The sequence below is a fragment of the Podarcis muralis genome, chromosome 3 (genome assembly GCF_964188315.1).
Source record: "Podarcis muralis chromosome 3, rPodMur119.hap1.1, whole genome shotgun sequence".
NCBI lineage: Eukaryota > Metazoa > Chordata > Lepidosauria > Squamata > Lacertidae > Podarcis > Podarcis muralis.
This window is the reverse complement of record NC_135657.1, coordinates 119,729,357-119,744,571: the sequence shown is the minus strand read 5'-3', so window position 1 is coordinate 119,744,571 and position 15,215 is coordinate 119,729,357. Positions and strand designations below refer to the sequence as shown.

General features: G+C 40.6%; 2 protein-coding genes across 11 annotated transcripts in view; one reads left to right on the top strand and one right to left on the bottom strand.

The window, feature by feature from the left end:
• The window catches only part of VPS54 (VPS54 subunit of GARP complex), a 44,745-nt gene extending 32,942 nt beyond the window's left edge, over positions 1-11,803 (top strand). For 6 of the 9 annotated variants that reach the window (XM_077926593.1, XM_077926589.1, XM_077926590.1 and 3 more), the window contains 8 exons: positions 1,060-1,123; positions 2,498-2,603; positions 3,661-3,748; positions 4,145-4,266; positions 6,835-6,915; positions 8,449-8,556; positions 10,564-10,658; positions 11,378-11,803. In XM_077926593.1, coding sequence (XP_077782719.1) covers positions 1,060-1,123; positions 2,498-2,603; positions 3,661-3,748; positions 4,145-4,266; positions 6,835-6,915; positions 8,449-8,556; positions 10,564-10,658; positions 11,378-11,483 — 770 coding nt within the window. In that variant the 3' untranslated portion in view covers positions 11,484-11,803. The remainder of the gene's footprint in view (positions 1-1,059; positions 1,124-2,497; positions 2,604-3,660; positions 3,749-4,144; positions 4,267-6,834; positions 6,916-8,448; positions 8,557-10,563; positions 10,659-11,377) is intronic. The other 3 variants (XM_077926596.1, XM_077926594.1, XM_077926597.1) reach the window with 3 other exon arrangements.
• Positions 11,804-12,626: 823 nt separating this feature from the next.
• Positions 12,627-15,215, bottom strand: part of UGP2 (UDP-glucose pyrophosphorylase 2) — a 32,252-nt gene continuing 29,663 nt past the window's right edge. For both annotated transcript variants that reach the window (XM_028721893.2, XM_028721892.2), the window contains exons 9-10: positions 15,023-15,127; positions 12,627-13,544 (exon numbers count right to left, since the gene is read on the bottom strand). In XM_028721893.2, the coding sequence (XP_028577726.1) occupies positions 13,437-13,544; positions 15,023-15,127 (213 nt within the window). In that variant the 3' untranslated portion in view covers positions 12,627-13,436. The remainder of the gene's footprint in view (positions 13,545-15,022; positions 15,128-15,215) is intronic.

Below are 15,215 nucleotides of genomic sequence, written 5' to 3'. Positions count from 1 at the left end.
CACCCGCCGCTGACTGCAGCCTCTTGCTCCTCCCCTCCCATCTCAGGGCAAGGTTCAGGGCAAGGAAGGGGATGCTTCCACCCTAGAATCTATCCTGGCTCGCTTAATGGCAGCAGCTGGAGCGGCCCAAAACAAAATAAACCCTCATACGGCAAAGAGACTGGAGCTCCCATGTCAGCCCACTTGCAGCATGCTCATTGGTCAGAAAAGGACTGCCTGACAGTCCACGGGACAGGAATTCCCTTTACCAACACTACCACTTCCTTCTGTTTCTTTCTTTTTCTCTGCTTTATCAGTGGAGAAGACAGAGCTTCAGAAAACAAACCAAAGCAAGGTTCCACTTTGATCCAAATGAAAGCAAAGTTCTGAACCAAAATAAGCTATCTGAAGCCGGATTTGGTTTCCCTGTGCACACTCTCTCTCCCACTCACTTTTGGGGCTTCCCTGCAACCTTCTCTGCCATCCAAGGCTGCTGTGTCCTCCCTCCCCGACTCTTCTTAGCTACATATCCCCTCAAACTTGCCTGTTCCACCCTCCTGAGTAGGAGGAAAGGGGTCGCTGGGAATTCAGTCCAACAGAAGTGGCTGGAAGTTAAGGATTCCACCCCCCCCCCCCAATTCCCAGTTTTTGCTGATATGGATAGTTGAGAGCAGCAAGCGCCTGAAGGGAACATGCCCCCCCCCCCCAATGTTTGTGAGAGAATCCTGTGTGCTACAAGTTGCATGGGCGGTGCATGGAGGGAAGCGGGTTCTTCAGCCGAGCCCCTGTCCATACTTTCTAACTAAGAGCATGCCTTGTGCCTCTGCATTGTAAAGTACATAGAGGGACTCTGTTGAAGAACCTGCTTCCCTCTGCACCTGAGCATGCGCCGGGGGACTAAGCTAGTCCCTCCGCTTCACGGACTGCATGCCAGTGCATGCCAGTGTTATAAAGTGGAAATGGAGGAGTAAAGTACAGGGTAATTTTCATCCCTGGGCCTTTTTTTAAAGAGACAGTTGCAGTGTTATTTGTGTTGGTTTTAATTTTAGATCCCCCTCCTTTTTTATTCAATTGTTTTAGCACCTGAAGAAAGAAAGCCAACTGACTTCCTTGTTGTTGATGGACAAAAATATGCTGTAGTTGGGTAAGACATGTGTGTTCTCCATCATGGGAAGTTCACTTTTGAATATTAAAATATTTATTAGGTTTTGTGAAAGTTGAGGAAAACTCCCGAGTAAGTCTCCTGCATATAATTCCCTTTTTAAAATCATCAGCAAATTTCAGTCAAATGTTTGTTTTCTTTTGATCTTATCAGGTGATAATTTGGGTTCCTCCAAAATCAGTAGCCAGAGATATTATATGGTACATACCACACCAGTATTTCTGTTTTAAGTCTCTGCTGTGTGCTCTGAACTTAATGTTTAGGAAATGCTAGTAAAAAGAAAGATTAAAAAATAAGATTTTTTTAAAAAAGTTTTTCATCTAATTGATGTTGCTGCTCTGACCCCAATGTACAGTTGGGATAGCAATAATTAAGTAAGAGTAGGAATATTTAAAAGAAGAAGAAGTAAATTTATATGATTTCTCTAAAAGTGAATTGATCAGCAAATGAAAGTGGTTGATTAACTTTGATGCCTGTTGTTGTTTTCTGGGTTGAGACTCTAGAATATAAAACAAGAGAAACTGGTATGCATTAGTATTTTTATATTTTAGCTGAAGATTGTACTGTTAATGCTGGATTCCCTTTTTATATTGTTATATTTATGTCCCGCTCTTCCTCCCAAGTTGCTCAAGGTGGTGTATATGGTACTCCCCCTTATTCTGTAAGGTAGGTTATGCTAAGAGACTGTGACTGGCCCAAGATCAATCAATGGAATGAATGTCCGAGTGAGGACTTGAACCCTGCTCTCCCAGTTCCTAGTCCGACACTCTAACCACTCCACCAATCTACTGTATATTTTGAAAGTTTGTTTGTCTATCTAAACACTTATGCTTTCAGTCATCACTTAAGATATCTTAACCAAAGGTCATAGAGGAGTGCTCTAGAGGTTATAGAGGAGTGCTTTGTCTATTTTGGATAGGTTGCTGTTGGCTTCTTAGAATTGCTGAGCACTGTGTGTGTGTGTGTGTGTGTGTGTGTAGTCACAGCAGTATACTTCGTTGAAATAACTTCGGATCTTTTACCATTTTGCTGCAGAAAATTGCACCCTCCTACTCCGTCAAAAACACATTGGTAGTTGGTATTTGTGACTTTCCCTAAAATGCACCATCTCTTTCACTGACCATAAGCTAGCTCTACTGAAGCCAGTGAGAATTTCCCCATTTAATTCAATGGCATATGAGCTGAACTCACCTGGAAAGTAAAATTCAGGAGCCACAGTAGAAATTGGCAGGCAATGGTGTTGGCTAATAGCAAAAGATGAGAAGGAAAAGGTTGAAGTGTGTTTTTAAAGAGGTTTTGATGACTTGCAGTCTGTCATATGGTCTGAGTGTGTCTGTTTGATTCTTTGTCTTGCAGGACAGTGTTGTTGTTAATTAGAATCATCCTTGAATACTGCCAGTGTGTGGACAGCATCCCCTCAATAGCTACTGACATGCTTACTCGTCTGTCTGATTTACTAAAGGTACAGCTCCCTCAGATCTTTCCTAAAATGCAGGAGATGTACCTTGCTTTTTAAAATATATTTTTATGAAATGGCTTTATGAAAATAAATAGGTATGGTCAAGGAAAATGTGGGGGGAAATAGCTTAACTGTTAACATCAGAAAACCTGTGTAGGACTTTGAACTCTTTTTGATGCACACAAAAGTTTGTAAGAGAGCTTTCTCTTCATTTTTTCACCTTGTGGGATGCCAAGCAACTCCCAGTGTTGACTTTGATATTTAAGCCATATGCCTTCCCTCCGTCCTGTTGAATGTCATTATTAATTTTTGTGCTGCTCCTAAATCACAGCCAGCTGGATCAGCTTCAGACACTGAGATTAAACCACAAATTAGTAAAACAAAGAATAACTTAATCTATAACTGAACAAATTCAAAGGCCTTGCCTTGTGCTTTGAAAGACCATTTGACTTAATGCTGCTGATAAAGGCCAGGATTTTCAGTTTCTTGGAAGAGTTGTTTGTTTCTTTTTTAGCACTAAGGTGCTGATTTCTGCAAGTATCTAGCTGGAATAAAATAAGTACTGTGGCATTGCATGTCTCAGAAAAACTAAGAACTTGGTAATTGTTGTCTTAGCTTTCCATGAGGAAGCGAGAATCATAAATGTTGGAAGGGATCCCAGTGTTCATCTAGTCCCCCCCCCCCTGTACGATACAGAATCTGCACTAAGAATGTTAGAACAACAGTTCATGGAAAGAGGCCTTTCAAGCTCACGTCTCTCCTCCACACTCCTAGAACCCTCTCCAGAGGCTCTGGGGGACGTAGTCCAGCTGGGTCAGACTAAAGCACTTTCCAGTCAAGCAGCAACCAGTTTTTCACCATGCCCTCTCCTCTCCCACTCCTTCCCCCCAGCAACTGGTGTTTGGAGACATGCTACCTCGGATGCTGAGATGGTGCACAGCTATCATAACTTGTAGCCTTATCTTCCATGAATTTGTCTATAAGATCATAAGATAACTACAACATGACTCCCAATTCCCATCAGCCACTCTGTTACTGTTTACCTTCCTCTTTTTCGCAGTATTTCAACTCAAGAAGTTGTCAGCTGGTGCTTGGAGCAGGTGCCCTGCAAGTGGTTGGCTTGAAAACAATAACTACAAAAAATTTAGGTATGGATTTGGCTTAAACTTTCTATGGTCATGTAAATTCCCTTTTCAATTTTCTAAAGAAACTTCAAGTAGGCAGCTTTTCCAGAACATATTTTTGTGGTTGTAATGTGGTTTTATTGCAAATTCTTTTATGGGCAGTATGTGAAGGAGCTAGCATGCAATAGATATTTTAAAATTCAGTTCATGAAAAAGAGCTGCCTTCTGATTAACTTTTGTGTACTGGCACAGTTAGTCTTAGGAACATGCTGTTGGTGAATTTCTAAAATAAAAGTAGTATTTCCTCATGCAGAATGCTGTGCATATTTTCTTTATTGCAGTTTGCATAGGAAAAGATCTCATAGTATAGTAATAGCTCTTCTGTGTTGTTTTCTTCTGTTTTCTTCTCTGTCTTCACAGCCCTCTCATCACGCTGCCTACAGCTCATAGTGCACTACATTCCTGTTATCAGAGCTCACTTTGAAGCTCGCCTGCAACCCAAACAGTTCAGCATGCTTAGGCATTTTGACCACATTACCAAGGTATTTTTCTAATAATTTTCTGGATTGAAATACCTTGTTACTATTGTTGTTGTTATTAGGTAAGAAAAACCTGCATGCATTTTACATTCCCTGCATGGGCCGTCGTTTTGGTGGTTCCAACCTAGAGGTGTGCATAGTAATAACCTCAGTGCAATATGAATGTCCATTTGCTCATCTGCCTTTGTTCATTGACAGTCCTGGGAATAGATGCTATAGGATCTCATAAACCTTTTTCTTTTCTTCTGAATAAGTTCGCATCCATAATACCAATTCCAGCAACTGCCAACAGATTCCCTTTGTGCTGCAGTCCCACCTGCTCTTGCTTCCTTTCTCTAAACTCCCATCTTCCACACTCCATTGTACATGGGAGAAAAAGCTGTCTTTTAAGCATCTAGAACAGTGGTTCCCAATTAGGGGCCCGGGGACCCCTGGGGGTCTGCGGAACACACTCGGGGGGTCCATGGCACCGTCCCCTGCCAGGGACTTGCTTATCTTGTTAACTGCACAGTGAAAGCCTTCCAGGGGTCATCCAGCACCTGCTTGCTGGGAGGGGGAAAACTTGTGAAAGAGTTGGGGGATGGTGTTGGATAAAAGCAGCAATGCAAAAGCCAGCAGCAGGTGGCTGGAAAGCAAAACAGGATGTTGCTGTCTGGAGATGTACTGCTGGAGAAAAGGGGCAGTCTTTTCTCTGTACTGAGCACCTGATGTTAGCTCAGTGTGTCATCTGACCTGTACTGGAAGTGCAGGGGCGGAGTTGTGTGACTCTTATGAAGGAGTCTGAAGGGTGCAGTCACGATTCTATGTGCTGCTGAATAACAGGAATAAAACATGTAAATAGGACTCCTGTCTGTCTCATTTCTCCTCCCTGGGGAGAATGCAGGGAGGGAAGCTGTACGCCGGCTCCCTCGGCCAATAAAGCGAGATGAGCGCCGCAACCCCAGAGTCGGTCACAACTGGACTTAATGGTCAGGGGTCCCTTTACCTTTACCTTAAATACCGGTATATGCTGATGTATTACTATGTCTGGAATTTATCTTGGCTGCTTCTTCCCACCTTAGGGAAGTAAGAAGCAGCTGAAATACATGGCCCACCCCTACAGAGTGAGCGAGTTCTGATGCCTCTCGGGCTTATGTTTGATCCGAGGAGCATTGGGGCTTTGCTGAAATGCTCAGCTGGAGGTGGAAGAGGCCTCTCGTCCCCCAGCTGAATGAGCCAGAGTGGGGCTGGAAGCTCCGTTAGCTGCACGGCTGAGGGGAGCGGCACCCATGCACCCTTCGGTGGAGCAGTTTCATTGAGCCCCCACCCTGCCAACAGCTGATGTGAGCCCGGGGCAAATCAGAGGCTCCATCAAACTGCTTGGCTAAGGCAAGGGCAGTCGCATGCTCCTCCGCCGAGCAGTTTAAAGAAGTGGAGGAACAAGCTGTATTGTGCCTCGCCAATGCAACTTGTTTCTCCCTCTGTCGGTGTGAGGGCAGAGTGGGATGGTGGCTTCACTCCATGGTAGATCGCTGGTGAAACTGCTGCAGCTCCTGAGTTCCTCTGCTACCAGCGCCAGCTGGTGGGAGCCAAGAGCTCAAAGAGATTAATGAGTTGAGCACAGGAGGACTAAATAACAGTAATAAATTACTACTGCTACTACTACTACTACTACTACTACTACTACTACTACTACTACTACCAACATTCCAACATTCCATCTGTTTTCCATTCAGTCTTCCCCAATACCTTATCAAGCCCTGGCCAAGCCTTCACCTATGTCTTGAAGGTGCAAGATCCCTTAGTTAGCAGAACCATATGCTGCAAAATTTTGCGAAGATGTACCATTTCAGATTAGAAGTAAGGAATAGCATGTTTGAATACTCTCTCATACAAAAAGCCTTCTGCATATAGAACACGTACAAGTTAGGGACACAATTCCTTTTTAAAAATTCAGTTGTAGTGGGGACACGTTTTTCCTGCTGTCTAGTGATAGGCAGTTTTTGGTAATATCACAATTTTTACCTAAAATCCTTTAGTAAAGCTAAAATCCCCTAGGCTACCCCACATTTTCCTCAAATAATTGCTTTGCACAGGTAACTACCACAGAGTTATCAAAATTTTCCTAAGTAGGGGTCTGTGGCTTGGCTTTAGAAAAATAGGGGGTCCTCAGTAATTAGCTAATTGTGAACCACTGATCTAGAAGGATTGGGGAAGACAAAGTCTTGTTTCATTTGCATGGAGATTTGGATAAGATAAGAAACTGTAATGGGCTTGAGAGAGATGTAATTTCTTCCATGCAGAAGGGGGAAAATTGCTTTTCCTCACCTTCATACTGTTGCACAAGTCAGGGAAATCTCTTGACTTTTCCCAAAACTCCCAATTGCCGCAGGTGTTGGTAGTGAGGAGAAATGTAGACTAGACTAATTGGTCAGCTGGCATTTGTGGGCGCCTTACAAGTAAGTATTACTGATTAAAAATGTAGCAGCAGCGGCAAATGCATTGTAGTCATCTTTGTTTTTCTTCATGCCTTCTGGATAGGCTCTTTAGGACAGACTCTTGCATAAATAATAAATATTATATTCTTTTCAGGATTATCATGACCACATAGCTGAAATTTCAGCAAAGCTTGTAGCCATAATGGATAGCTTATTTGACAAGCTGCTTTCTAAGGTAAATATTTGTGGATAGAATCATGCTTCTTAACAAAGGTTTAAGTTCTTCAGCTCATATAGAATACTCAGTGGGTACATGCACAATGCTTTCCTTGTTCAGGTGCTTATTGTTTCTTAGCAGTTCAGTATGCTTAGGTATTTTGACTACGTTAGCAAGGTATTTTTCTAATAATTTTCTGGTTTGAAATGTCTTATTTTTAGTATTGTTATTCTTAGCAGAGAATTATAGAGGATACCTCTAAGTTTTATCAGATAATTGCTCCAAGACGTCCATTGTGCAGTATTTTGCTAACTTGTTACATTAGTAGTTCACTGGCAAATAAAAGAATAAATGTCCAGATATGGACCCCAAACTCATAAGGCAAGGTCAGGTGTGCCTCCCTTATACATGAAGTATCACATTCTTAAAAAAAGAATCCAGTTCCACTCCAAACCCAGACTCTGTGTGTGCAGAGGTGTACATGTGGTTCCCCGTGCAAACAGCCCCTCCCATTGCATGCTGAGCTATACTGTATGTACATAAAGTAATCTCTATTGTGCATCGTATTTGCATTTGCAGAAAACTTACATACTGTTCTTTGGGGCAGTTTCTCTTAACAGCTGGGAAATAAGATATTTTATGGTAGTTGTCTGCTCAGAATTTTAGCACATTACATATCATCTGTATATCATAGTTGATGATGAGAAACTGAACCAGTCAGCAGAAAGATTATTACTCCTGATGAGACTAGGGTCTCAGGGTTGGATACATTAATTTAAAATACAATGTTAAAAATAGTTTAAAGCAATCTACTTGTGGTGAACCTGGCTCCAGAATCACAAAAATAGGGTGATTTAGGGTGAAACTCTTAAGAAGATATTTATCAGGTGTCAAAGGCCAAGGTAAAGATGCGTGCCTTCAGCATTCACTGAAAACTATGTGTTGAAGTTGCCAGACACAGCTTTGAGGAGAGAGTTCTACAAACTAGGGCCTACCACAGAGAATGCCTCCTCCTGGGCCACCACCCCAAGTTCTGTGGACAGCAGAACTACCAAGCAGGCATCCCCTGCTGATCTGAAGACCTGAGAGGGTCCGTAGGGAAGGGGGTGGCCCTTCAGATATTTGGGGCCTGAATCATTTGGGCTTAAAATGCTAACATAAGCACCTCCTTAGATTGGGCCCAGAAATGAACTGGCAACCCCTGAATTTCCAGTGTTTTTTAAAGTAGCAGCCAGAAAACAACTTTAGTGACACATTCCCTGCTGTATTCCCTGAGAGCCAGTGTGGTGTAGTGGTTAAGAGCGGTAGACTCCTAATCTGGGAAACCGGGTTCGAGTCTCCGCTCCTCCACATGCAGCTGCTGGGTGACCTTGGGCCAGTCACACTTCTCTGAAGTCTCTCAGCCCCACTCACCTCACAGAGTGTTTGCTGTGGGGGAGGAAGGGAAAGGAGAATGTTAGCCGCTTTGAGACTCCTTAAAGGGAGTGAAAGGCGGGATATCAAATCCAAACTCTTCTTCTTCTTCTTCTTCTTCTTCTTCTTTGTTAACAGTATGAGGTGAAAGCACCTGTTCCTTCCACCTGCTTCAGGAATATTTGTAAACAGATGGCCAAGATGCATGAAGCAATATATGACCTCCTTCCTGAGGAGCAAACACAGGTGAACCGTTTTGAGTGGTGTGTTTATTTCTGCTGTAGGAGTGTCACGTATGCTCCCAATAGCTGAAGAGGCATCTGCAAATGAAGTCTACACTTGCTGATTACTCATACAAGGAGGATCACATCTCATGTTATTTAAGATCTTGGCTTAAAACACTATGCATAAGTAAATTATTCCTTATTTTATGTAACACATAAATAGTAAACATTCAAAAAGTAGAGATCAGTATTGGAATAGCTTTACCTCATTTGAAATATGGCTGCAAGTAAAGCCTTCAATTATGGAGTCTTTTAATAGCCTTGGGGAAATGGTCCACTAGGTATTTCTGTGTTGTCATGCTGAACCAGGTGGGTTGGTTCCCCCTAGCACTCAAAGACAGGAATGTACTCAGCTCTTAGGAACTTGTAACTAACTCCTTCCCAGAAGCGACCTCATTCTTGGTTTTTTGCCAGGTTAGATAAGGAAGAAATTGTGGGAGATCTGCAGTCAACCCTAAGAGTGCTAGTGAGTATAGAGTAGGATCAGTGATGGGAGAGATGTTCTTCTCTCCCTCTTTCTCATGCTGCACACCATGGAGGCAGACATGCCTCAACAGAGCTCTCTGCCTTTGCTGTATTTATCATCCCAAAAACAATTATCTTCATTTCTTAATGTTGCTACATGACTGTGACTTGATTAAGTAAAGCATTTTTAAACTAACTTCAGAGGGTGGTCTATTTCATTGAATGGGGTGGGGTAGAAGGGGACCAGTTGACTCAAGCAGCAGGAATGGAATCAAAAGGTTTAATAGCCCAATCCTGTGCTTCTTTAATCTGCTTGATGCCAGATTTAAACTCTGCTACTCGGGCTCTTTATGCGCTAGTCCCGTGTTTTTAAAAACAGGCACCAGCCATTTCCCTATTGTTTCTTAACCCACACACATGGGTCCTCTTACCAATACCCATCAGAAATTTACAGGATCCACACAGAGATGGAAGAGAGTTCCATTTGCAAGCAGTGCCCAGTGGTAAGAGGACCCATGGCTTGCCAGCGACCCAGAGTAGTCTGCTGCCATCTGTGGGAATAGTGACTGAGGTTGCTTCTGGAAATGGGCTAGTTAGAAGTTCCTGAGAGGCAAGTATATTCCTGCTCTCGAGTGCTAGAGGGAGCCAAACCCACCAGGTCTAGTATGGCAGGATGGGAGAAGTAATGGACTCTTTTTATTTAAAACAAGTAACACATACTATTTAATTGCAGATATTGTCTCATTAATTTTACTTCTAAGTTTGTGTGTGCTTGGGCAAGGAGATTCCCATGAATCAGAAAATAAGTAAACCATTTCTTGGTACTAGTTTAAATATTATGGCCCCTGCGTGAAAGCTACTGACAACCATATCTCCATGGCCACATCCCAAGTGGGACTGTAGCATCTATAAGTAGCTTCACACCACCACTGTATATTATTAACCTTTGGCGCAGTCCATTAATGCAGAGTTGTTATGTGAGATGACATCATGAAAAAATATGCCATACTTAAGCATGGTTCTGAAGGAATGGGTTTCCCAAACCCCATGGAGGGGGGAGAGTACCCCTCCTCCCTGTGCCTTGGTGCGTTGGCTGGGAAACCCCAAACTGGGGTTTGGGAAACCCATTCCTTCAGTTCCAGGGGAAAGTATGCTCATTATTTTCTGTGCTGGCGGAAGTGCACAGTGGCTCATAAATGCGAAGTACATGAAACTGAGTACAACTCACAACTTAAGTGCATTTAACTTGCACACATATGATTGGCAATAAAATAAAAATAAGGAGGCAGACATATGGGAAAAGAAGAGTTTGGCAATCCTACCCACCACTGAACCCAGTGTGTTTTGACTATACACAATTTTGGCTTTACGCGCTAGCCCCAGAACATAACCTCGGCGTAAGTTAAGTCTTCTGTATTCTTCATAGTCACTCCTCAAGAGAACAAAACCTTTCACCTTCTTACTATATATTCTAAAAAGGAACATCTTCTATATTGTTCTCTAGATGTTGTTTTTAAGAATTAATGCAAGCTACAAACTTCACTTGAAGAGGCAATTGGCCCACTTAAATGTAATCAATGACGGAGGACCTCAAAATGGGTATGTTACACAAGGTTTTTTATATAGGAGTTCAAGGGTAAGGCTGCTAAATACAGTCTATCTCTTTTAAGCATTTGATTGATACTCCTGGATGGCTGTGCTCAGAAAAGGACCTAACACTACGGGAAAGAACACAAACGTTTTGAGAAAGAGAATTCTAGCAAGAGAATATGGAATTTAATGGATGCATATTTGATGTAGTTATCTTATAGAAGTTATATTATTAAACACAAAACATAGTATTTTGTGATTTTGAACATCACAGCTCTTCAGGAATTAAAAACAGTTTTACTACTACCTTACACTAATAGTAGATGGTGATATTTTCTAACTGTATTAACTATACAGGGTGGCCCAAAAGTAGGTATACAGTTGAATCAATGAAATTCATCACAACAGATTATTTGGGTACACATAGATGACACACAACAAAGTTGCAGTTAAATTTCAGGCTGGCAGTTAGAAATAATAGTGGAGTCAGATAAAAGGATTATTGTGAATGATGACGGAAAACTTGAGTCAAGTACAAAGAAAATGGATTCTAAAGCAGTATACCTACTTTTGGGCCACGGTGTATTTGTGTTGAAATGCAACACAAATACAGTGCAAGGCAAAATAGATCAGGCTTAGCACACAACACTTAGCTTGAAACAAGATCTAAAATTCTTGCCTATAGATCCAGCCCTTTTGTCTCCTCAATGTGTTTATTTCTGTTTCAGATTGGTTACAGCAGATGTAGCTTTTTACACTGGAAATCTCCAAGCTTTGAAAGGGCTTCAAACCCTAGACTTGAACATGGCTGAAATCTGGGAACAGAAGAGGTGATAGTCCAGCAGAGCAGAATTGCCTCTTGGCATGGGATGGTTTCTTCTTTGTAGAAGATGAATTACTGGAACATAGAAGAGGAAGCTCCCTTGTGATGTGGTGAAAACCAACTATGGGAATGACTTTGATAGTTCTTTTGCAAGAAAAGTGATCAGTTCTCTGTGCAATTTCTTCATTCTTTCTGGAACGAGGCTCAGGTTTCTTTGGACCAAATCCAAAAGAATATATAGCTGTAACACAGCTGTAGTTTTCTAGAGAGTGCTCTGTAAATCTTTATATTAAAAAGATGCTTTGCATTTCCTCTAGTGCAATGAAATTCACATGGTGTCTCACCTTTATTTAATGATGGTAGTTTGAAAATTCTTGCTGTTGAATTATAGAAAATGTTTTCAGTATAAAACTTTACTGTTAAATTATTTTTTTACAGATGTTTCTATAAAGTCTTATCTGCATAGATTTGGATTTGTTAGGGTGCATCCTGTTCCAAAGTATTTCTATAAATGATCTTCATACTCCCACCAGAAGATGACATTTTAACTGTTTCCCAGCTCTTGAAAGTAAAGCCCTGCAACTTATTCTGAGTATAAGGGCATGTTAATAAGATAGCTTATCATAGCCAGTAAGCTTGTCAAACTATGGGGGGCGGGGAGGTGTTGTGTTAATTTTTTGAACACTTCTTTTAAGAACCCCTTCCATGGACTTCTAATTTGCCAACTTCCATGTAGTTTATTTACTTCCTTTCCCACCTGCCCACTCTATTTAAAATGTTAAGTGTAGTTCTGACTACACACTTAAGTGCAGCAGGAGATGAGGCATGACTAATTTATGAATACTTTTTCTAATGCTACCTTTCAGGCTGGTACCTGCCTCTCTTAAGTAATGAAGTGCCTGTGTATTTCACCTCACAGCATTTTTACCTAAACCCAGTGAGTGCCTACTCTTGTGATGATTATGTACAATGATAGTCTACCATGTTTGTGTGCCTGTGATTTCTTCAGACAGGCATGCCTATCTGTTAACATTAGCAGAAGTCGCTGTCAATCAAATAAAGTTGTAAAAATGAGCTGTTTAAGAGAGCAACTTCTTTAAGAATAGGATAAGCACAATGCCAGATTTTGCTAACAGCAAAAAAGAAAATTCAGACAGGGGGCTTGATGTTATTTATTTCCATACCTTCCAGATGTGGAATTTGTTTCCACATTTGTAACAAGCAAAACATGATTTAATTCTAAGAACATAAAGTACACTGAAGTGGTGATATTTTCCACTATTTAGAAGTACATTTAGGATTTCTTAAGTAATAGCTAAAAAGTAGGAGAAGCTAGAAGATGAGGGGTGACAGTAAAGGAGTAACATTCTAAGGTGTCTCTTCTTTGGGTAAACAGAGAGCAATAACTCCAGCTTTAGAGAAGGATAAAAGTGAGGTAACTGAGCAATGCTATCGTTGCTGTGATGGTACTATAGCTTGAAGGTATTAACTGCAGGAAGGAAGACAATGTTAACAGTTAAGTACTAGACATTTTAAACAGCTTATGTGCCATATTAATAAATCATCTAAGTGTTTTATCATGGGTGCCATTTATGCTTTATAAGGTGGTTGCACTTAATAGTTAACAGCGTATTTCACAGCTTTTTCAGTTACAAGCCATTCAAAACTCATTGAACATCAGCATCTTAAAACATCTTACACAAGAGATGTCTGCCTTTTCTTAAGACAAACAATATTGCACTTTAGATTATATTAGCTGAATTATAGATTCATTTAAAGATCTGCATCTTAAATATTCTTTCAGTTAAGAAAGTACAGAAAAATTACTTAGAAATAATACTGTTGGTACAGTGAGTGGATAGCTAAGTATAGAGACCTTCTGTGTACAAATCTAATGCCTATGGGTTCTTCCACTTGTGAAACTAGGAAATATTACCAACATCTCTATTAGTTCACTTATTGGATCAGTGATCAAGGATCCGAAGATTTCCAGAGACTATTTTGTTCTCCAATACAGCTCCTGGTGGGATATCTATCCTGTCACCATGGTTTGCAATGATGATGACGGTTCCCTACATAATAAAAGAAAAAGGGGAAAAAATTCAGATACTTTTTTTTTATTAAGGAAGAGTGTTCTGCTTGGACTTGAACTTTTTATTTAGATTTTCTTAACTCAGCTTTGGGTAAGTGTTTTGAATTAATTCTAATACATTTCATATAGTGATTCATACAGTGAAACTTGTATGGTTGGTATAAAATAAATACATCCTAAATATTTAGCTACAGAAATTTGTAAAACTTACTTTACATACATTATGCAACTTAGTCATATTTAATAACTCTGCATACAAATAATTCCAGGCCCCATTTCTTTTGAAGACCAGCAAAGCGGTACCGAAGGTATTTCTATTTTGTCACTCCAAGCAGCAAATAATTCCACCATATTAATCTGAGATATATCAATACTTAGACTCCTGTGTACAGCTCTGGGCACACCTCAAAAAGGTACAGAAAGGCAACTTCCAGTTGAAACTTATCCCTTTTACTGAGAAGTCTCATTAGTCAATGGGACTTGACTTCCCACGATGTGGATATAGGTAGTGTTAACAAAATCAAAGGCTTGGAGGAATGCTTAAAGTACTTGTGCCCTTTTATTTGAAGACGACTTCGGGAGATATAAATTATGAATGACTGCAGATCACAAACAGAAACACATAAACAGAGATGTAAAATATGCTAGATCTTAGAAGTTGGCAGCAAGTTCAGTACTGACAAGGAAAGGCTTCATATAATGCACAATTAACGTTTGAAATCAAAACTGATTAAACGCTCACAGTGTTAATTCAGGTCAGTTCACCTGAGGTCAAACTGAGAAGGTATCAAGACTATTAAGCAATGACAACCTAATGAAATCTCCATGTTTCAAGGCAGTATATGTGACACCTTGCAATTAGCAATCAAAAACTTTTTAAAAATGAAATATTCGGTTCCTGGCATGGGACACTTTTGCCCCCAGCTGTGGTTCCAGTCCAGATAGAAAGCACAGGGCACTCCATCTACATAGGAATAAAAGCTTCTGTTACCACCAATGGGAGCTTTTCTTCCAGTGCCAATAGCAGGCATGAGAGACACAATCTGAAATGAGATCACAGCAGGGGCATATGGTCAAAGCCCCCCATGCCAGAGTCCCAGTCCAGATCAGGCCACTTTTACAACCTTTAAAAAGCCATCCACACTATTTCTAGTTAAATGAGTGGTCCCTGGTTGAGTCTGGCCATTAGAGATGCCACATGTCATTTCTCTTACAGAGATTTATCACTATATTTTCAGATGTAGTGTGATTCTTATTTTGGGTACACTGGGAAACAAATGGTTTTCAATAAATTTCTTGAAGGCAAATATATACTTTCTTTCACATATTACATGTTCTACATCCAATGAAGAGATGAATATTTGTATATTTAATCTTAAGGGAGGTTGACAGATCAACAATTTCTACATATTATCAAAATACAAAGGCAATTTGTATACAGAAAATTGTAGGACCTACCTTTAATGCAACATTTTTGCCAAATGTGACATCGCCTGAAACAGTCAGATGATCCAGTTCTAGCATATCTGGTATACTTTCAAACCTCTTCAGGTAATCTTGAACCTTTTCAAAAAGCAGACATTAAAGAATGATGCCATGTCATCATGAAAGATTTGTCTGGAAATTATTTGAAATATAAACAACTAGAACT